The 21,993-nt window shown below is 39.1% G+C and overlaps 2 protein-coding genes across 2 annotated transcripts; both read right to left on the bottom strand.

The window, feature by feature from the left end:
- Window positions 1-6,426: 6,426 nt before the first annotated feature.
- Window positions 6,427-15,121, bottom strand: LOC130720578 (malate dehydrogenase-like). The gene is made up of 7 exons (XM_057571230.1): window positions 14,956-15,121; window positions 9,208-9,366; window positions 8,896-9,071; window positions 8,065-8,342; window positions 7,801-7,936; window positions 7,605-7,716; window positions 6,427-6,797 (listed from the first exon to the last, which is right to left on the bottom strand). The coding sequence occupies exons 1-7, from the start codon at window positions 14,996-14,998 to the stop codon at window positions 6,703-6,705; spliced, it is 999 nt and encodes a 332-aa protein (XP_057427213.1). The 5' UTR covers window positions 14,999-15,121; the 3' UTR covers window positions 6,427-6,702.
- A 1,541-nt stretch (window positions 15,122-16,662) lies between these two features.
- LOC130719685 (uncharacterized) lies at window positions 16,663-20,349 on the bottom strand. Its single transcript, XM_057570297.1, has 4 exons — window positions 19,756-20,349; window positions 19,328-19,642; window positions 18,123-19,222; window positions 16,663-17,875 (listed from the first exon to the last, which is right to left on the bottom strand). The coding sequence occupies exons 1-4, from the start codon at window positions 20,347-20,349 to the stop codon at window positions 16,663-16,665; spliced, it is 3,222 nt and encodes a 1,073-aa protein (XP_057426280.1).
- Between the last annotated feature and the right edge of the window lie 1,644 nt (window positions 20,350-21,993).

Raw genomic sequence — 21,993 nt, 5'->3', positions numbered from 1 at the left:
TTGCAAGAAGATTTTCCCTATCACAGTATCCTTAATATTATTCATGTTAGAGTTGGACTTGAAATTTGATATTATAAAGGGATTCTTATTCTTGATAGCATCCTGGGTCAAATCATGTAGAATCTTATATTTTCTAATTAAAGAAGAATACTTTACAGCTTCTTCACTGTCCATCTCAGCCCCATAATCGTCATCTTTTGGTTTCGATTTGTCCTCATCTGCACCTGCAATTAGTGGCTTTCAACTTCACAAACAATTAAGCCCAGTTTCTAGTAAAAAGTATAAAGGTATGACATTTCACAACATTGGATTGTGGAATACGTCTCAGCATGCACTTGATGTTGGAAGATAAAGCTTATATAAATGCACAAATGTTGAAGCACCGAAACACCATTTATCTACTTCCAATGATTAAAAAGTAAAACGTCCTAATATAACACATATTACCAAAAGTACTAGTCTACCTCCTCATCTTGTGAAATAAAATCACTAGTTAATTCACTATCAGCAATTTCCTGTGCTTTAGAATCTTCTAAATCCTCGTCTTCATCTGAACTCAAGGTTTCACTCAGATTGTTCGGCTAGAATATGAAAAATATATCTTATGATATTTTTCTAAATTGAACTTAATAATATTCATTAAAATAATCTAACGTACTGGGTATATAATCTCCTTCTCTGAGATGTCGAAGATGGCAAAGTCAAACTGTTTATTTCCTCTATAAAATAAAGGAATGTCGTAATATACACCATCAAAACCATAAAAACCACAAAGTGTTGTGACTCCATCCTTGAAATTCCCACATCCTGAGGCTCCAAGCCTGACCAAGATTGAATGCTTGTTTCCCATACGATCTTTGAAGGATACACATTTGTCTAGGAGTTCTTCAGAATACTGACTCCAAAAGCGCATATTAATGAATATGTAATCATGTACGAAAAATATATAAAAAATTAAAGAACTGTCGAAAAAGTATAGGATTCACATTTAACATACGTATTGAGGGTGTATTTTGCAGTATACTGGCAGACGTCCATCGAACTGGTTTAGCAGCCTTCCATTCTCTATATAAATTGAGACAACATATCTAAGTTCAAAAGTAAGAAAGCAAATCCCACCCCACATAGTAACGGGTACGAGAATACTAAGTAAGGGTATGTTAGTGTATGCGTATATTACATATTTGTTATAATTATATAAAACAAAACAATATATAACCATGCTTATTTCACAAAAAAAAAAACCATGATTAAAGCAATGTGACCATCAACAATAACAAAACTTAGCATTTCATGTATGAAGACAACAACTATGCACAAACACAAAATCATCCATAGAAGGAGTTATCAACAGAAAAAGAGGAAAAATCAGATCACTTTCAAGGGGAGGGTGTGGCACAAAAGAATCATTCTCTGAGGAGTGCTAGCAATAAATTCACACTCCAACACATTTATTGTGATTCGTTTATATTTTGAAAAGACAACACAATACATAACTTAAGTTATTAAGTAAGGCTAGGGCTATATGAATTCAATTTTTTTATTTGTAGAACTTGGGGCGGTAACTCTAGACCTCTTGGTCATAGAGACTATGATATCATATCAAAATCAATTATCTTTTTTTTTAATACAAAATCAATTATCTCAAAAGCTTGTTAGAATATTAAAAATACATCTTATAATATTTTCCTTTGTTATCAATTAGACATTACACTTAGTTAAATTGAACTTAGTAATATTTACTGAAATAATGCATTTATATGGGTACTAGACAATAACATATACAAGGTATTTTATCTCCTTCCCTGAGATGTTGAAGATGACAAAGTCAAACTGTTTCTTTCCTCTACAAAATAAAGGAATGTCGTAATATACACCATCAAGACCATAAAAACCACGAAGTGTTGCGACTCCCTCCTTGAAATTTCCACCTCCTGAGGCTCCAAGCCTAACCCAGACTTGATGCTCGTTTCCAAGAGGATCTTTGAAGGATACACATTTGTCTAGGAGTTCTTCAGAATATTGACTCCAAAATCTCCTATAAATAAATATGTAATCTTGTACGAAAAATAAAGAATTGTGAAAAAAGTATAGGATTCTTATTTAACATATATACGTACTGAGGATGTATGGTAATTTCCGGTGAACTGGCAAACGTCCATTGAACCGGTTGAGCAGCCTTCCATTCTCTATATAAATAGAGACCACATATCTAAGTTCAAAAGTAAGAAAGCAAATCCCACCCCACATAGTACCAGGTGTGGGAATACTAAGTAAAGGTATGTTAGTGTATGTTATATTACATATTAGTTATAATTATATAAAATAAAACAATATATAATCGTGCTTCTTTCACACAAAAAAACCATGATTAAAGCAACGTGACCATCAACAATAACAAAACTTAGCATTTCAGGTATGAAAACAGCAACTATGCACAAACACAAAATTAGCCATTGAAGGAGTTATCAACAGAAAAAGAGGGAAAATTAGACCACTTTCAAGGGGAGGGTGTGGCACAAAAGAATCATTATTTGAGGAGTGTTAGCAACATACTCACACTCTAACACACTTATTGTGATTCGTTTATATTTTAAAAAGACAACACAGTACATAGCTTAAGTTATTAGGTAAGATTAGGGCTACATGAATTCAACTTTTTTATTTGTAGAATTTGGGGCGGTAACTCTAGACCTCTTGGTCATAGAGACTCTGATATCATATCAAAATTAATTATCTCAAAAGCTTGTTAGAATATGAAAAATACATCTTATGATATTTTCCTTTGTTATTAATTAGACATTACACTTTGTTAAATTGAACTTAGTAATATTCATTGAAATAATGCATTTATATGGGTACTAGACAATAACATACATGGTATTTTATCTCCTTCCCTGAGATGTTGAATATGCCAAAGTCAAACTGTTTATTTCCTCTATAAAATAAAGGAATGTCGTAATATACACCATTACGACTATAAAAATCACGAAGTGTTGCAACTCCCTCCTTGAAATATCCACCTCCTTAGGCTCCAAGCTTGACCCAGACTTGATGCTCGTTTTCAAGAGAATCTTTGAAGGATACACATTTGTCTAGGAGTTCTTCAGAATACTGACTCCAAAATCTCATATTAATGAATATGTAGTCCTGTACGAAAAATAAAGAATTAAAGAATTGTGAAAAAAGTATAGGATTCATATTTAACATATATACGTACTGAGGATGTATGGTAATTTGCGGGAACTGGGAATTGAGCCTCCTTTAGCTAGACCCAGCCGGCCCAACAGAGGCAGTTATGCATACTCGGCCCAGCTCCCCTCCTATAAATAGGGAGCGATTACCATTTGTAAGGGACTTTTGGCTCATTTGCTAAATAACACATGAAATTCAGTTATATTATCTCCTTAATTCTCTCTAAGTGCAATCTCTCTACTTTATGGAATATACCCTCTCTCAATGTTCATGGTTGGAACATTTGGCGTCGTCTGTAGGGATCGAACCCACGACCACGTGGTTAAAAGCCTCGCCATCGGTGTTCGCCAGGGAGGCGTTTTCTCTTACCCCCTTCAGTGTTAAGAGCTGGCGGAAATTGAGTTGTCCTCCTTGCGGCGAGAACACGCAGGAGCTCGGCGTTGGAGAAGTTCATATTTCCTAAAAAAAGAAATATTCACATTAGTAAAAAAAAAAAGAGGAAAAAAAGGAATACACGCTTGCAGTTATGTGAATAAGCAACAGATAGTGAGCGGGAAAACACCTAGGAATTGAGTAATGGAGGAGTTTTTGGAGGCCTCGATGACTTTTGTGCAGTCGAGGATGAGGAGCTTGGCGAGGAGGTCAATAATGGCTTTGTCATCATCGGACAGAGATTTCTCAGGTGGACCAGGAACGCCGCGGGATTTTTCAATCCAGTAAAGGGGAAAAGAGTGGTCCCGTCCCGGAGGGTAAAAACTTCTGGGTAGGGGGGTGAACAACCACGCGGAAGTACCGGCGAGCAAAGCTCGTCTTGGGGTTGTTCTTATACAGATTAAGGCGTTTATGCCCGGGGCGGAACTTCAAGGAAACCCAGCCGCGGGACTGAAGAGATTTGGGGTCAACATCATAAAAATAAAAGAAATGGGCGGGTCACGGTTCGAGTTGGATCACGCTACAAAGTTTCTCAAAACACCTTATGAAGGCTCAGGCGTTGGGATGCAGTTGGCAGGGGCGACATTGATCTCGCTCAATACCCAGCAGAGAAAGGGTGAAAAGGGAAGTTTCACCCCAAGTTCCGAGAATAGGTATTCGTAAACGTAGAAGAAGTGGGACTTCTTGACGTTTCCGTCTGCACGGTGTACCCACGGGCGATCCGCATCTTTACAACTGGTTGCTACACTATGCGAGACGTGTATGCCTAGCTCTGTGGAACATGGACTAAAGAGGATGAAATCGATTCTTGGAATTGGATATTGGACTGGGCGAGCCACCAGGGTGCCTACGCCCAGGGGTTACTCGTCAAGGAGCGGTCGCCCAGCCTTGAAATTGAGCCTCCTTTAGCGAGGCCCACTCAGCCCAACAAAGGCAGTTATGCATACTAGGCCCAACTTCCCTACTATAAATAGGGAGCGGTTACCATTTTTAAGGGACTCTTGACTCATTTGCTAAATAACAAATGAAATTCAGTTATATTCTCTCTCTAACTCTCTCTCTAAGTGCAACCTCTCTACTCTAGGGACTATACCCTCTCTCAATTTTCATGGCTGGAACAGATATGGAAGCTCAAGGTTCCGGAACGGGTCAAGTTTTTGCGTGGATTAATGCACAAATCCATGCAGGTGAATGTCAATCGTTTCAAGTGTAACATGGCAACTTCGCTGGTGTGCCCACGTTGTTCGGGGCAGGTGGAGGATGAACTACACTGTCTTCGAGATTGCCCTCATGCTAGAGAAATATGGCTTCGTATGGGGGCTCTGAGTTGGCGGAACTTCCTTTCAGGTACGGTCGAGCAATGGATTAAGAAGCATGCATGTGGGAACCGTGGCAACCTTTTTGTGGCAGGTATATGGGGCATATGGAAATGGAGAAATTATGGGGTTTTCGAGGATAAAGTTTGGAATGTGGAGGAGGCGTGGCGTAATCTGGCTTTGATCACGACGCTTTCCTAACAGCTATGGGTCCGGGCCATATAATGCAGGGCAACAATTTTATCAGCCAAGTTTGGAAACCGCCTTCACCAAGGAAAATAAAACTGAACACAGATGCGAGCTGGAGGAGAGGAAGCAATTACGTGGGTGGTGGTGGTCTCTTACGAGGCCCAGATGGTGTATGGATTAAGGGTTTCTGGTCCTTTGAATTAGGTGAAAATGCTTTCATGGCAGAAGTGGGAGCTCTAAGAGACAGCCTTCGTATGGCATGGGCTCAGGGCTACAGAGATGTAATTGCGGAAATAGACAGTAAGGAGGTACTGGGAGAACTCAATAATAAGGCCAGCCACACGTTTTGTTCAATGTTAGGGGAAGTAGCAATACTACTTCGTCAGCAATGGCTAGTAGTACTTCAATGGATTCCAAGGGATTGTAACACTGTAGCATATTGTTTGGCTCATCTGGGTGCGACTTCTGATTTGGTTGGATTGCATGTTCTTGAGAGACCTCCGGTGGAAGTTGAACCTTTTATTTTGAGGGACTCGTTTTTTTTTTTCATAGTTTCTCTTGCTTGTTAGTTTTCCGATGAATAAAAAAAAAATTGGAAGGGCTTCAGTTACTTCTATTGAGGTTAATTGGTTCTAAAGAAATACGTCAGTTAGTTTTGGGATGGTATGAGAATCCATCTTAATAAATTGCAAACGATAGACAGAGAAGGGGTTATGTTGGAAAATAACAATGATTCATGTCTTTTGTATAATATTGGCACGGATCATGTTCTCATTTTAAAGAAGATTTTGATTGCTATATGGTTTGTTATCACTTGGTCCATTTAGTGTGCACGCAATGATATTATTTTTTAGGAATTCTAATATATGTATTCATTCTATTGTAGAGAGAATTATAATTGAGAATTATAATTGACGTCCTAGTTGAGGTATAGATTTAAAGGTTTTCTATCGCTTTAGTTGATTGGTATGGATTCTTTTTTTCTCTCATAGATTAGTTTTATATATGAACTAAGTACCCGAAGTGACTTTTTTAGTTTTTTTTCTTGGCTTAAAAAAAGGGAAAAAAAAAACCTATTTGACTCAATAAGCGCTTATAAAAGACTTACATTTATCTCACTTTAAGAAGATGAGTGGAGGCTCGAAGTTTCAACCTGGTAAATATGATATGCTTTACTCGACCAACCTTGAGGTCTAAAAGCTTTGATGAGTTGGGCCTAAACAAGGATTGTAAAAAAAAGTCTTTCAGGTAATTTTTGAAGTTTTTTACTTTTACATTTTTAATTAATAATAAGTAAAAGCAAAAACTAAAATTAAATGCATTCGGGTAAAATTATAGCATTCGCACCAAACACCACTAAATTTTGCAGCATGTGGCCTATTTATACCATCATGCCCAAATACATAAGCTCAAATATCCTCATAGAAAGGACTAGACATTACAAGCAATTTGCATAGAGAGCACTTCATGATCCATCCATTCATAGTTTCTCTTTATCATAGAGGAGCATTATTCAAAATTGAGTAGATAAACAAGGGAACCTACGACACTAGGCAAAGAAACAAGCAATCTAAGAGAGGCATGAGTAAGCCAAAGCCTTCTCCTCAGAAAGCTCTTCTGCTGTCAAGTCCAATTTTTTCCTTGAGAACTCATCAATTGAAAGTCCTGGGTTTAAAAGTAAGACGAATCACATTAGATGCATCCATCAAAGCTATAATTGCTCTACAAAAAATTCATGGCTAAATTTTACACATCAAGGCTTGAGCACAGCAGTACAGGTCCTGAAAAAATATTGAATTTGGAATACCTACTATTTTCTCAACATGTATTGTTTGACCTAGAATAAACTGCAGTGTGGTTTGACTCTCTCTACCCAAAACATGCTTACTGGAGTCAAATGAATCTATAGATAGGCTTAAATGGCTCATTGTGCCCATTAGTATAAAACCTTGCTTTACCACCCTCCATATCACACTAGTTTCAACTTCAAAAAAAATTATCGCTATGTTAGGATGTCTGTTGGCACTCGTGCAAACTGACGTTAGCACGCACTTCAAAATAAAAGTGACCAGAACTCTTATGGATTCAAATGAAATTCTGTTCATGCTAGACCTTCCCTTCTTCTGCTTCAATCTTATACTAGATTTCACAATGGAAAGCACTAGTCTTATGATAAACCAACTAATCTCAAATTCTTACTGCACAAGATTACATATTTTCCCCAACCACACCGAAGAGTACGGTGATTGTTGAATCATGTCGAATTTAGTTGCAATTTCTTGAAAATGCGAATTAGGTTATTGCTAAGAGTAAACAGACAACTTTTTGCAGTTTAAGCATGAAAAATTAACACCTATACAATAGTTATATTAAGGCTATATCAATAACTTAAGAATGTGAAAGAACATCGTGGTTCACATAAAAGATTCAATGTTTCACTGCATCCTAGCCATAAATTAACCAAACTCTTACCTTGAACTATTTTCCATTCACCATTCTGAGAGGTTATGGGGAATGAATAGATAAGTCCAGCCGGTACATTGTACGATCCATCAGAATAAACTCCCATGGATACCCATGTTCCCTGATATTGCAATGAAAAAATAAAGCCGAGCTGAACAAACATCATACAGAATCAGAACTAACGATTTAGCAAGACATAACCAACCTCAGGAGTTCCAAGAACCCAATCTCTAATGTGGTCACAAGCAGCACTAGCAGCAGATAGTGCACTTGAAAGTTTTCTAGCTTTAATAATTGCAGCACCCCGTTGTTGGACGGTAGTTATGAATTCCGAGTTCAACCTTGATAACAAAAATTACAGCAGTGCTTCAATAAATATGAAATCGAAGTCCTTCAACAAATATGAAATCAAGCAAATAAGTGAGTAAAAATGTTCAAATTGTACGACATTATTTGTCTGTACACATACCAGGTATCATCAGCAACAAGTTCACGAACAGACTTTTCCCCAGCAGGGGTTTTAATAGTTGCATGGTTGACATCAGGATATTGAGTTGAGGAATGATTACCCCAGATTATAACATTTTTTACATCAGAAACTTGAATATTCAGTCTTTCTGAAATTTGACCCAGTGCCCTGTTATGATCCAGTCTAGTCAAACAAGTAATGTTTTTCTCAGGAATCGAAGGAGCATATTCCTTTAAGATTAATGCATTGGTGTTTGCTGGGTTAGCAACTACCAGAACCTGCACAATAATACAGAGTTCAAAACATTACAAAATTTCTAAGAAATACATAAAACTGAAACACATGTATTCAAATATCAAAATATAAATTAAATACTCATTTTATGTAAAGCGGAGATGGATTTCATCAGGATGGAAGCACAAGGACTTAACAGTAGAAGAGCCAATTACACATGAATTAGGTAGAACCTTTTAAACAATATGCATGTTTATTCTAGTGAAGTTTCCATTTCAAGGACATGAATTCAACAAAATCTTGACAAATGAGGATACAAATAAAAGTATAAAACTGCATTGGATCAACCACTTCATTGGCACAAAAATAGAATCAGTATAGCCACTAATAGTGTATTGGCATTACATCAACCATCATCACACGGAAACCATGATATTAATAGTGTTCAATCAATAGACTCGATCAACAAGTCCAGGGACTCAAGATACATAAAAAATGACAGAAAATACAAAATTGAATGTTTGACATAAAATGTGATGCACTAGAAATAAAAATTCGTAAAGAGAAAAACTAGAGAATTCAGATTTAAAGGATCACCTTGCAGTTTGCAGCAGCATGCTTTTCAAGAGCAGAAGCCTGGGATTTATAAATAGAGACATTTTTGGACATCACATCTTTCCTCTCCATGCCTTCTTTTCTAGGGAACCCACCAACCATCACAGCAATATTAACACCGGTGCATGCCACAACCACATCAGTTGTAGCAACAACACCTGAAATAAATCATTTAATATTACCTCCATTCTTTTACATCATTTAAAGAAACCAGCATAAACCAATATCAAGCCTACATATACAATGGCTATCCATGAAGTTCATGTAACATTTAAAAAAGAGGGAAACTCAAACCTTTAAGAAGGGGGAATGCAGCATCCACCAACTCCATTTTAACGCCGTTCAGTGATTCGGCTGCATGTGGAATGTCAAGCATGTGGAGGATCATAGGCTGGTCAGGACCCAGCATCACTCCCCTAGCAACCATAGGGACAAGAGCATACCCGATTTGTCCTAAAATTGGCCAAACTCTTTATCAAGAACAAAGACAGAAAAATACCAAAAGGCTTTTGCATCAAAATTTAAAACTACTCTGTATAATGAATACAAGCCACTTTTTATGGATCTGTTTGCAGGCCAAATGGGGTGTTACAGAGAAAACCCCACTCAACAAAAAATGCATAGGAAAAGTTGTGAAAGACAATATAGAAAGTTCATACAAACACAAAGATAGATTTACAATTGATTTTAATAAGGTCCAGAAAGTGTCAATAATATAACTTTTTTTTCTAATAAAAAATCCCAAAAGAACTGTGCAACTGAAAAACCAAATTGATTCATTTGCAATCCAACTTCAAAGAAATATCCAAAATCCAAATTGCTAAAACTCTTCATGAAACAATATCGATGACAAAGGTTATACACTAACACAACAAAAGTCGTATCTCACTAATTGAGGTCAGCTATATGTATCAAACTACACCATTGAGCTCGATCGGAGGAAAAAAATCTTTATAATAATTCAATGAAAGTAATAAATCTATTGCAAGTGACCAAAAAGATATCAACTGCTTGCAAAACAATTTTACAAGATGTAGTTCTTTTGATTGGCTGCATTTTGCTCAAAACATGATGTGCAACCATATGTTCCAACATCTGGAACAACATGGTGTGTTTACGTATGTTGGTGGTTCAATCGCTGAAATCAAGTTATTTGTTGGGCTGCTGACTGTAAGGGGATTCAGAAGATTTATCCTATGCTGTGCGTTTTATCTTCTGAAGGCGTGTTTGTTTTAATCTTGGCTGAAGTAACAAGATTGATAACGTGTGAACCAAGTATATCTCAAAGTTTGAATTTAAACTTACTTGGTTCTGTTATTTTATTCTGGTAAGATTTGATTCCATGAAGATTCTTTCCAGAAGTGCTGTTGTAGACTCTATGACGTTCGGCCCATTGAAGATCCAAGCCTCACGTGAACGTCTATATAAAGGAGTTTATAAACCCTAGCAAAATAGGGATTCTGAGGGTGATATACTGATCTTAGGGTTTATTATTTGAGTCCTGTTGTGAGTATTGTAACAACTTAGTGCTTCCTGTGCTATTGCAAGTACTAAGTTGATATGTTTAGTTGAGTTGTAATCTCATCAAACTTGTTTATTGATAAACATGTCTTGATCGCTGTGGCAGTGGTCTTTAGGGGTTAGAGAAAGTTTTCTCATAGCTTAGAGGAGAAGGGCTAAGCTAGATTCACTTGTTGTAATAGTGGTAGACATTGAAGAGGCTCTATACTAAGGGGGAGTAACTTAGGTATAGGAGAGACTTTCATGTATGACCTGAGAGCTATTACTAAGATAGTGAATTGACTCCTGGATTGGTATCCTCCAGATGTAGGTGATGTTACACCGAACTGGGTTAACAATTCTCTGTGTTTTTTTAGTGATTTATTGTTGCTACTGTGCTGTTTCTACTGTATTAAACGTTGTGGCTTAATTTCTGTATTGTTGTGTAATTGTCGAACCGATTGTCCCAACATCGCGTTTGACATCTGTCCTGTGCGCGAGAACCAGAATTTCAATTGGCATCAGAGCAGGCACCCTATTCTGTTTGGGTGAGTTCCAGGGAATATGTATTCTGGTTTCATGGACAACATTAAAGAAGGAGGATCACTCCTTAGGCCACCTTTATTGGATGGTACCAACTATGATTATTGGAAGGCTCGTATGGTTGCTTTTCTTAAATCTATGGACAGCAAAACATGGAAAGCAATTGTGAAAGGTTGGAAACATCCAGTTGTAGTATCTAAAGAAGGAACATCAACAGAAGAATTGAAGCCCGAAGAAGAGTGGACGAAAGAAGAAGATGTAGAAGCTCTTGGAAACTCCAAAGCCTTGAATGTTATTTTCAATGGAGTGGACAGGAATATGTTTAGGCTAATCAATACATGCACTGTGGCTAAGGATGCCTGGGAGATTCTCAAGACAACTCATGAAGGAACATCAAGAGTTCGAATGTCAAGACTTCAGTTGCTCACAACCCAGTTTGAAAATCTTAAAATGAAGGAATATGAATCCATCTCTGACTTCCATATACGCTTGCGTGATCTAGCCAACACATCCTTTGCGTTAGGAGAAAAAATGTCTGAAGAAAAGTTGGCAAGAAAAATCCTCAGGTCTCTACCTAAGAAGTTTGATATGAAAGTTACTGCCATTGAAGAAGCTCAAGACATCAGCAACATCAAGGTTGATGAACTCATTGGGTCTTTACAAACATTTGAGATGTCTCTCAATGACAAATCTGATAAGAAGAAGAAAAGTATAGTATTTGTTTCCAACGCTGAAGAGGATGAAGAGAAATCTAGCAAAGGCAGAGGGGTCCAGTGTCTTGAATGTGAAGGGTATGGTCATATCAAATCAGAATGTCCAACGTTTTTGAAGAAACAAGGAAAAGGGATGATGGTCACTTGGTCTGATGAAGATTCTGAAGGAGATAAAACTAGAAATCAAGTCTTGGGACTTACTGTGAAATACAATTCTGAGACTGAGTCCAGTGATGGAGAAATTTCAGAAGAAGAACTTGCTGAAACATACAAGTTGTTATTCAAGAAATGGCAAGAAGCGTGTGACTATGGTAAGAAGCTGGAGAGAACTGTCAAAGGTCTTGAAAATGAAAAACATAATCTGCTGGATATCAATAACAATCTTCAAGAGGAAGTATCTGTGCTGAAATCTAAACTTGAAGGTATGATAAAATCTGTACGTATGTTGAATAATGGTACTGATATGTTTGATCTGATGTTAGAAACAGGAAAGACAGCCAAGGATATGAAAGGTTTGGGATATGAGAGTGACTCTGCACCAGAAGAATCCAAAAAGATCACTCGTAAGTTTGTTCCTGCAGAAAGAAAAACTGAATTCAAGATGTCAAACCAGATGCCACAACATTGTGTCAAACATGTGTATCAACAAATACCATATACTTACCCACAAGGCAAGAAGGCAAAGAACTTGAGTTGGAGATGCCATCATTGTGGAAGATATGGACATATAAGGCCCTACTGTTACAGATTGTATGGATTTCCTCATCAACATGATCAACCAAGGACCAATTCACGTGTTCAAGCAAGGAAAGAGTGGAAACCTAGAGGGCTTAAAGAGAAAAAGATTGTGAAGGCTCCTAATCATTTTCCCAGAACCAACAAGGATGTTGCTGCTGTACTAAATAAGAAGGAAGGAAAGAAGGAAAATCTGCATACCCAGACAAGATCTTTGAAGTGGAAGAAAGTTTCTGTTAATGATTCAGAGACAAATGTTGAACCAGATGTGCAGAACATTGTGCCCACTGCTAGAAAACAGATAAGAGGCAAGGGAATTCCTGTTAATGTTCCCCCTGCTCCTCTGGATAATGTGTCATTCCATCCTGAAGCAAATGTTCAGACGTGGAAATCTGTGTGTCAGGAAAAGATTGGCTGTGAGAAAGAGTGTAGTCAAGAAGCTATGAAGTGCAAGGATATCATGGAATTTCTTGCTGATGTTGGGTTGTCATAACTCTATGACTATCTGTTATGTGCACTTTGGCTGCCTACAATGGTCATCTCTGGTAAGCATTTGTGGATTTAGTCTTAACATGTTTCCTGGTTTCATCTAGCTACCTTTGTCAAATTGTGCTAATAAGGGGGAGTAATAGTATGTGTAGTTTCTGCTGCTGTGTTTGTGTCTGTGGTAGCTTGCTACTGTGAAGAGGTTTGCTGGTCAGTTGTGCTTGTTTTAGAGCAGCATCTTGCTGCTTACAGGGTGTTAAGTGTGTGCTGATGTGCTGAACTCTGATATGGTTTTAATACTGCACTGAGTATGGAGTATGGTTCTGAGATTGTGTTTGTGCATAGCTACTGCAAATAACTATGTTGAAGTGTGCTACCTTGATATATTCTGGTTACTCTTCTCTGATGATTCCTTGATATATTCTGGTTACTCTTCTCTGATGATTCAAGCTGCAAGTATTCTGAAGAGTTTTTATGGTAGTGGATTGTATTAGCTAAAATTTGACAAAGGGGGAGATTGTTGTTCCTTTGTTATGATTGTCTGCATTTTAGCTAATGTTATTTGAGTACTGCTGTTTGTGCATGTTTGGCCTTCAGTTCATGTTTTAGGCAAAATTTGCCAAAGGGGGAGATTGTAGTTCTTTTGATTGGCTGCATTTTGCTCAAAACATGATGTGCAACCATATGTTCCAACATCTGGAACAACATGGTGTGTTTACGTATGTTGGTGGTTCAATCGCTGAAATCAAGTTATTTGTTGGGCTGCTGACTGTAAGGGGATTCAGAAGATTTATCCTATGCTGTGCGTTTTATCTTCTGAAGGCGTGTTTGTTTTAATCTTGGCTGAAGTAACAAGATTGATAACGTGTGAACCAAGTATATCTCAAAGTTTGAATTTAAACTTACTTGGTTCTGTTATTTTATTCTGGTAAGATTTGATTCCATGAAGATTCTTTCCAGAAGTGCTGTTGTGGACTCTATGACGTTCGGCCCATTGAAGATCCAAGCCTCACGTGAACGTCTATATAAAGGAGTTTATAAACCCTAGCAAAATAGGGATTCTGAGGGTGATATACTGATCTTAGGGTTTATTATTTGAGTCCTGTTGTGAGTATTGTAACAACTTAGTGCTTCCTGTGCTATTGCAAGTACTAAGTTGATATGTTTAGTTGAGTTGTAATCTCATCAAACTTGTTTATTGATAAACATGTCTTGATCGCTGTGGCAGTGGTCTTTAGGGGTTAGAGAAAGTTTTCTCATAGCTTAGAGGAGAAGGGCTAAGCTAGATTCACTTGTTGTAATAGTGGTAGACATTGAAGAGGCTCTATACTAAGGGGGAGTAACTTAGGTATAGGAGAGACTTTCATGTATGACCTGAGAGCTATTACTAAGATAGTGAATTGACTCCTGGATTGGTATCCTCCAGATGTAGGTGATGTTACACCGAACTGGGTTAACAATTCTCTGTGTTTTTTTAGTGATTTATTGTTGCTACTGTGCTGTTTCTACTGTATTAAACGTTGTGGCTTAATTTCTGTATTGTTGTGTAATTGTCGAACCGATTGTCCCAACATCGCGTTTGACATCTGTCCTGTGCGTGAGAACCATAATTTCACAAGACATTTTATAAAGTAAATTTTGCACACGGGACGTCACGGAATCATATACTTCTTATTTGTTACAGAGAAAGCGCATAACATGTCCAGAGAAATCAGAGTACTAGTGCAAATAAGGCTCCAAGTCCCAGCACTACACCATCTTAAACTATCAGTATAGCCAATAATGCAGTATAAACCAAACCCAAATTAAATATAAATCCAACCAAGAGAAAAATACCCATCAACCTGATATTAATATACCCAGTTTAATTATATCACAACACAACTCTAAAACATGATCAGATCTGAATCCATATCCGATAAAAAAAAACTAAACAAAGACATCATTTTGACACAAACCCACATTTTATAATCAGGAAACCAATCCAAAAACATGGACACATCAAAGATGGAGGCAAATTAAACAAAAATGGAATAAGTGTTAGCAATGTTGATGATCAAATCACCTGCAGCACCGGTGACAAGAACACGAACTGGGTCTTTGGCCATTTTGGTTTTGGATCGAAGAAGAAGGAAGAATGGAGCAGAGTGTGTGTGAAGTGAGCATGCAAGTGCGAGCGCAACAAGGCTTTATTGTTACTTGCCACGAAAGAGTCTGTAACGGCATCAAACGACACCGCTTTTGGGCTTTGCTGATGATGTGTTGCACCATGCGCAACAAGAATATTCTGTTCGAGAGTCAAGTCCACACAATAATTTATTATTGGTTTTAAAAAAAGATATTGTTATTTATTACTATTTTTTTAAAACATATTACTATTATTATTTAATTGGGGTTCATGTTGTTTTAAAAAATAAGGATTTAATATGATTAATTATGATGTCACTAATTTAATTAGGACTCCATCATGCAACTAATAGTCAATTAAGAAATTTTTTTAAATCACATAACAATGCCTATGATTTGATATGGGGATTTCGACCCGTTTTAGTTTCTTCTTTTTCTTCTTAATGAAAGATTATTGTCTTGATGATTTTTTGAAACAATAGTTTATTATAGTTTGTTCCGGTTGGTCCAAACGTTCACTGAGCCTCTATGCTAGGTTGTTGTTTAGGATGATAAGGACACAATCATTACTCGTCCAAACTAACTAGTTGAATAGATGACGAAGATACTCTGAAGTTAATGATGTGAGGCGAGCAACATAACAACCTAAAAATGTTAAATATTCTCATTACCACTTAATTCAATCTCAATAAATAATTGTTTTAATAAATCAGTAAGTTAAACATTGTCATAATTACTTTACTTTGCTCTCCTAAACTTAGGATTTTCACTAGTCTTTAACTAATTAGAGTGTCAGAATGCATTTCATAAATATTTTTCCATCGTAGATGAATCTTCCTCCATTGCACTCCCAACTACAATCACCATTGTGTACCACCTCATAGAAGCAAAGAGTATCTCAAACTCAATTTCTAGGATAACACATTGTTTCTTGATGAAAAAACTAACTTATTTTAGAATTAAAAAAAAACTTCAAAATTGTTATCAGAATCTAAAAATAATAAATTTATGATTATGATAGGAAAAATATTTCAATAACATGAAAAAAATAAAATCATCACAAAATAGGGTAATTAGGACTCCATCATGCAACTGATAGTCAATTAAGAAAATCGTTTAACTTACATAACAATGCCTATGATTTGATATGAGGATTTCAACCCGTTTTAGTTTCATTCTTTTTTTCTTTTTTTTCCTCAATGAAAGGTCTTGATGATCTTTTGAAACAATAGCTTGTTCTGGTTGGCCTAAACGTTCACTCAGCCCGTATGGTCTTGGTTGATCCAAAGACTACCCAATAAATGATAGGTTGGTTGTTCGGGATGACATAACCATAGTCATTACTCGTCCAAACTAATGAGTTGAGTAAATGACGAAGTTACTAAAGATAATGATGTGAGATGAGTAAGATAACAATCTAACAAAGGTTAAATATTCTCATCACCACTTTTTTTTTAGATAAGCCAAATTTTATTGAATAGAAGTACAAGGGGTACTTCACCCAATACACCAAAAGAGAAAAAAAGAAACAACAAAACAAGCAAGATTAAAAGCTAAGACAGAACCCCCCTCAACATAATCCAAAAAAGTTCCCAACAAAAGCTACCACTAATGAGAACACCAACCCAAGTATCAGATAGAGAGATTAACTACTTAGGATATAATTAAGAGGAGAGTAAGACCAAACAGCAAAAGAATACTGGAATTGGGGTAGATTTGCATTGATCCACTGCCATGACCGGCGCTTAATCAATTCCAGAACTGAATCAACATCTGCAGACCCTTCCCTGAATGTCACCTCATTCCTTAATAACCAAAGAGACCAAGCTATGGTCATCCAAACTGTATGTGCCATGCGCTGTTGAGCACCACTTCTCCCAATTCGAAAAGCAAGGAAGTGCTCGCAGGCCGATGCAGCAGAGAAATACGGAACCTCCAACCAAGAGAAACAAGATTGGCAAACACCCACTGAGAAAGAGCAAGAGAAAAGCAAATGATAGCTAGTCTCCAATTGATCCTGACATAACACGCAATGAGCATCAGCCATAGAGACAAGAATGTGTCGCTTCAGAAGGTTTTCTTTACTCGGAATTCGATCCAGCAGAAGTCTCCAAGCGAAGCCCTTTACACTTGAAGAACAGAAGGACTTCCAAAGAGCTGCAAAACACGGGTCCAACACTGGCTGATCGCGCTCCTGCAGAAAAGAGTACGCAGAACTAACAGAATAAATGCCATCCGCGGCCACCTCCCACGACCACAAATCAGGGCAACCCTCACGCAGAGACATTGAGCGAAGCTCTTGAAGAAGGGACTGCTCCCAGGCCAGTTCGCGTCCCCGTAACGGTCTCCTCCACCGGAGCTTCCAATCCCACAGACCGTCAACCCAAACACCACAATCACTAATCCGCGACCACCTCTGATTTGAAAGATTATACAGCCGTAAATATTTCTCCCGAAGGCAACCATTACCCAACCAATCCTCATGCCAAAGTTTTGTTGCATCACCACCTCGCACAGATTTTTTGCTCCCCTCCTCAAACCAATTCAAAGAATCCATAATACAAGCTCTATGAATATCCCGCCACCAAGTTGAGAATTTATGGCCAGAGTTATCACCGTATTTCGCTTGAATCACACGACACCACAAAGCAAACGGTTCCCTGTGCCAACGCCAGACCCATTTGCCAAGGAGAGCTCTGTTGAACAGCTCAAGATCCTTAATCCCTACACTACCTGCTTTTTTTGATTGGCAAATTGAGCTCCATTTAACCCATGCAATCTTACGATCATCCCCAACTCCTCCCCAAAGAAAGTTCCTCATGAGCCTAGTACAGATCTTAATCACACAAGGAGGCATCCTAAATCACACAAGGAGGCATCCTAAAAATTGACAAGAAAAACAAAGGCAAGGCTGATAACACACTCTGAATGAGACAAATCCTCCCCCCAAATGAAACACTTTTCCGCCGCCACATAGAGAGTCTACTCTTAAACTTGTTAATGACAGGCTCCCAAGTTAGGAGTCTATCCGACCTTCCCCCAATCGGGATGCCCAAATACACAAAGGGGAGCGACATGAGCTTACAGTTCAGAATTGAGGCTAACCGACCTGCAAGAGAGTCTGCAATAGATAAACCAGCTAGTTTACTCTTGTAAAAATTCACCTTGAGGCCAGAGATCATCTCAAAATAGCGAAGGACAGCTTTAATCACAATCACATTTTGGACAGAGGCTTCACCCAAGAAGATGGTGTCATCTGCGAACTGGAGAAGAGACACCAAGCAGTTAGCTTTACCACCAACCTTGTAACCTGAAAAATAACTCAAGTGAACAGAGTTCAAAAATAATCTGTTAAGTCCTTCGGCCACAATCAAGAAGAGAAAAGGGGCCAAAGGGTCTCCTTGTCTCAAACCCCGTTCCATTCTGAATTCCCCAGTCGGGCTACCATTAACCAAAACCGACACCGAAGCCGATTCTAAACAGCTTTTCATCCAAAGAATCCATTTAGAATGAAAATTCATGCGATGAAGCATATATAGTAAAAAGCCCCACTCAACCGAGTCATACGCCTTCTCGTAATCCACCTTAAAAATAATTGTCAGTTGCTTCCTTGTCTTTGCTTCATGGACAATTTCGTTGACCACCACCACACTGTCCAGCATTGAACGCCCCCCGATAAATGCAAACTGACGCTCATCAATTAGCCTCCCCATAACCGGTTTCAACCGGATAGCTAGTACTTTCGAAATGACCTTGTACATGCAGCTAATAAGAGAGATAGGTCTGAACTCATTGAGATTCTGGGGCGAATTTACCTTGGGTATGAGAGCAATAAAAGAGGCATTTACCCTTTTAGGCCAAGCCCCACGACGCCAAAATTCTTTAGCCATCCTAAAGAAATCGTCCTTTATGAAGCACCAGAATTTCTGAATGAACCTGAAGTTGAACCCGTCCAGGCCCGGGCTTTTATCTCCACCACAACTCCAAACAGCTTCCTTGAGTTCTCCTTCACAAATCTGGGCAGTTAGAGAAAGGTTATCAGCTTCAGAAAGAGAATTAAAATGAACCCCATCCAATGTTGGCCGACACCATGAATCTGTTTTGAATTTCTGTGTAAAAAATCTCTGAACCTCAGCTTTCACCTGATCAGGATCCTCACTCCATAACCCATCAATAAGCAAACCCACAACTGAGTTTGATCTCCTCTTCCAATTGATCGTTGAGTGAAAAAAATGGGTGTTTTGGTCTCCCTCAGAAATTCACTTCAGCCTGGCCTTCTGACACAGTAAAGACTCTTGCAGACGAAGCACATTCCAGAATTCAGTAGAGAATTCAGAGTGCTGCACTTTTTCCGCCTCAGACAATCCACCCTCCACTTGCTTTGCATCTAGGGAATTAATCTGCTGAACAAGAACATCCCTTCTCAGTTTTAAGTTTCCAAAAACACCATAATTCCACTCCTTCAGTTTATATCGCAGATTCTTTAATTTTTCCTTCAAGATAAATGCTCCCCAACCACGGACCTTATACTCATCCCAAGACTTAGAAACAACAGCAGGCAAACGAGGATCCTCCAGCCAACAGTTCAGAACCCGAAAGGGTTTAGGCCCCCAACTATCACATTGCTGCCGTAGTAATAGTGGACAATGATCTGAAATGCTACGATCCAAAACCAGCTGTGAGCAATTCGGCCACAATTCATTCCACTCTGCTGAAATCAGAAATCAATCAATCCAACTTTGGGCTTGATTATTTGGTCGAAACCAAGTGAATTTCTTTCCTGCCAAAGGAATATCCTCCAGTTCATCTCAGTGATAAACGAATTAAACTCCTCCATGTCTCTACGCTGTGAATGAAGGACCCCAGCAATACCACGACGTTCCTCCGCACACCGGACCGCATTGAAGTCTCCCGCAATGCACCAAGGTAAAATATTGCAATCCCTCCGCCAAACTTTCAAAGCATTCCATGTAACCAATTTGTCCTCCAAAGAGCCTGAGGAATTAATATTGACAATAACACATTGCTGTTGAGAGTTGCTCCAAGAGCCAATAAGACCTAGGAAGCCAGGTCCCTCAACATAATCCTGCAAAACAAAAGCTGTAAGTTTCCAAACACATAATAAGCCACCTCCCCGATTCACAGCATGAATAGCTTTCCAATTGAATTCGGAATCTCCCCAAAGTTGAGCACAAACACGACGATCAACAGACTGAGACTTGGTCTCCTGAACACAGAGCAAATCAACCTGATTTTGACAAAGAACTTCCCTAATCATCCTTCTTTTGGCACCATCGCCCAGCCCCCTAACATTATATGAGAGTAACTTCATTGATTAATACTAGTAGACCCTCCATTAGTGCGAGGTAGCGCACTCCCTGAAGCTGCATCATCACCCTGTTGCATCTCAACCATTCTTCTAATAATCTCCTCATCTGGGCCCGTGAAAGAAACACCACAAGCCTTACCAATGCCCCACAAGAACTGAGCTTCAGCCGACCCACCCTTTGCCCAAAGGGTTGTGATGTGAGGGTCGTCGAGCACCTCCCGGACATGCTGTCTTCGCTCCCTTCTTTGGGTTGAATTCAGGGAAGCTGACTTAGACACCTCCCTTTCGTGGTTACCCCCTTCAGAATTATTCGACCTAGAGTTGCGACACAACGCTTCAAACTGATTTCAGACTTCCACTGCAACTTCCACCTGAGTGGGGAGGTTAAGATCAAACCCCGAATGAGCAAAATCATCCTTCCCCCCCTCCGTCAATGGTAACGAGTTTGGTACCCCCACAATGGTGTCTCCTACCTCTATGTGATGCAAAATCGCAGGCTCCTGTACAGGGTCATCATTCCTATTAGACTCACCCACACCCGCATCTTGGGTCACAACGGGTGCAGACCCATCCCCCCGGCCCATCTCAGTCACACCCAGGAAATCCAAATTGGGCTCATTTGCGAAACCATCATGGCCCATAATAGATGTTTGCACCAAATTAACGTTATGCTCCAAAGGGGGATTAAATATGTTGATCTGGGCAGTGGGGACCACATATGAGTTGGCCACAACAGAATTTGACTCTTCCCAATCATTGCAATCATGCAAAGAATTTGAATCATCCAAGGCACTGCAATCAGGCACCGGTCTCTCCCCAATAAATTCCTCATCATTAAAAGGAGGCACCCAATCATAGGCGTTGGAAAACCCATCGTCATCATTAAGATTGTTGACCGTTCCACCTCGTACGTTACCAACTTCCAACGTAACATTTAATACAGCGTCATCGGTGGCAACCTGCGTATCACCGGTCATCGGAACGATGGTATCCGACAGCGAGAAAGCATCCTCCATCTCTGACCCTGACCCGTCTGCACGCCCCTCCACGGACCCATTATGCATCCGCCACTCCAAATCGCTATCATCATCATCAGAGCACCCCTGATTAACCTCTGGTTTTCGCACTGGGTAGTGATCCATCCATTCCTCCATAATACGCAGATGATAGGTAACCCCCCTGATGAGCACCTGTCTGTAATGGGAAATACGATGAGGTGAGTTCGAACGAACTAGAATCCTCCCAAATTCTAGGTTTTTAAGGGAAGATGTGGCCACATCCAACTTAATGAGCTCGCCTACCGGTTTTACTGCTGCAGAGAAGCATTCTGAATTCCACATATGGGTCGGGAGACCCATACACCTAACCCACGTAATTCTGTACTCCGGGGCAACCGTAGGAGACCAGCGATAAAGAACATCAAACACTGCATCCGGACCATCCTCTGCATCCTTAAGTGCTTCCTCCAAATCAAAACCCTCCGGTCCCGTTAGAAGCACCAAATCGTCACCCAAGTAGCGAACCTGAATGAGATTAAAGCCATCAAGCATGGCAGAGTTAAGGAGATCAGGAATGATGTCCGAATTCTTCACCACCCCAACCAGGCTTCTCGATAGCCAGTCAGGCGTCTCGTGTACAACCGGCCCT

This window comes from Lotus japonicus, chromosome 5 (genome assembly GCF_012489685.1).
Source record: "Lotus japonicus ecotype B-129 chromosome 5, LjGifu_v1.2".
Lineage (NCBI taxonomy): Eukaryota > Viridiplantae > Streptophyta > Magnoliopsida > Fabales > Fabaceae > Lotus > Lotus japonicus.
The sequence above is the reverse complement of the archived record's forward strand: the minus strand, read 5'-3'. Positions and strand labels throughout refer to the sequence as shown.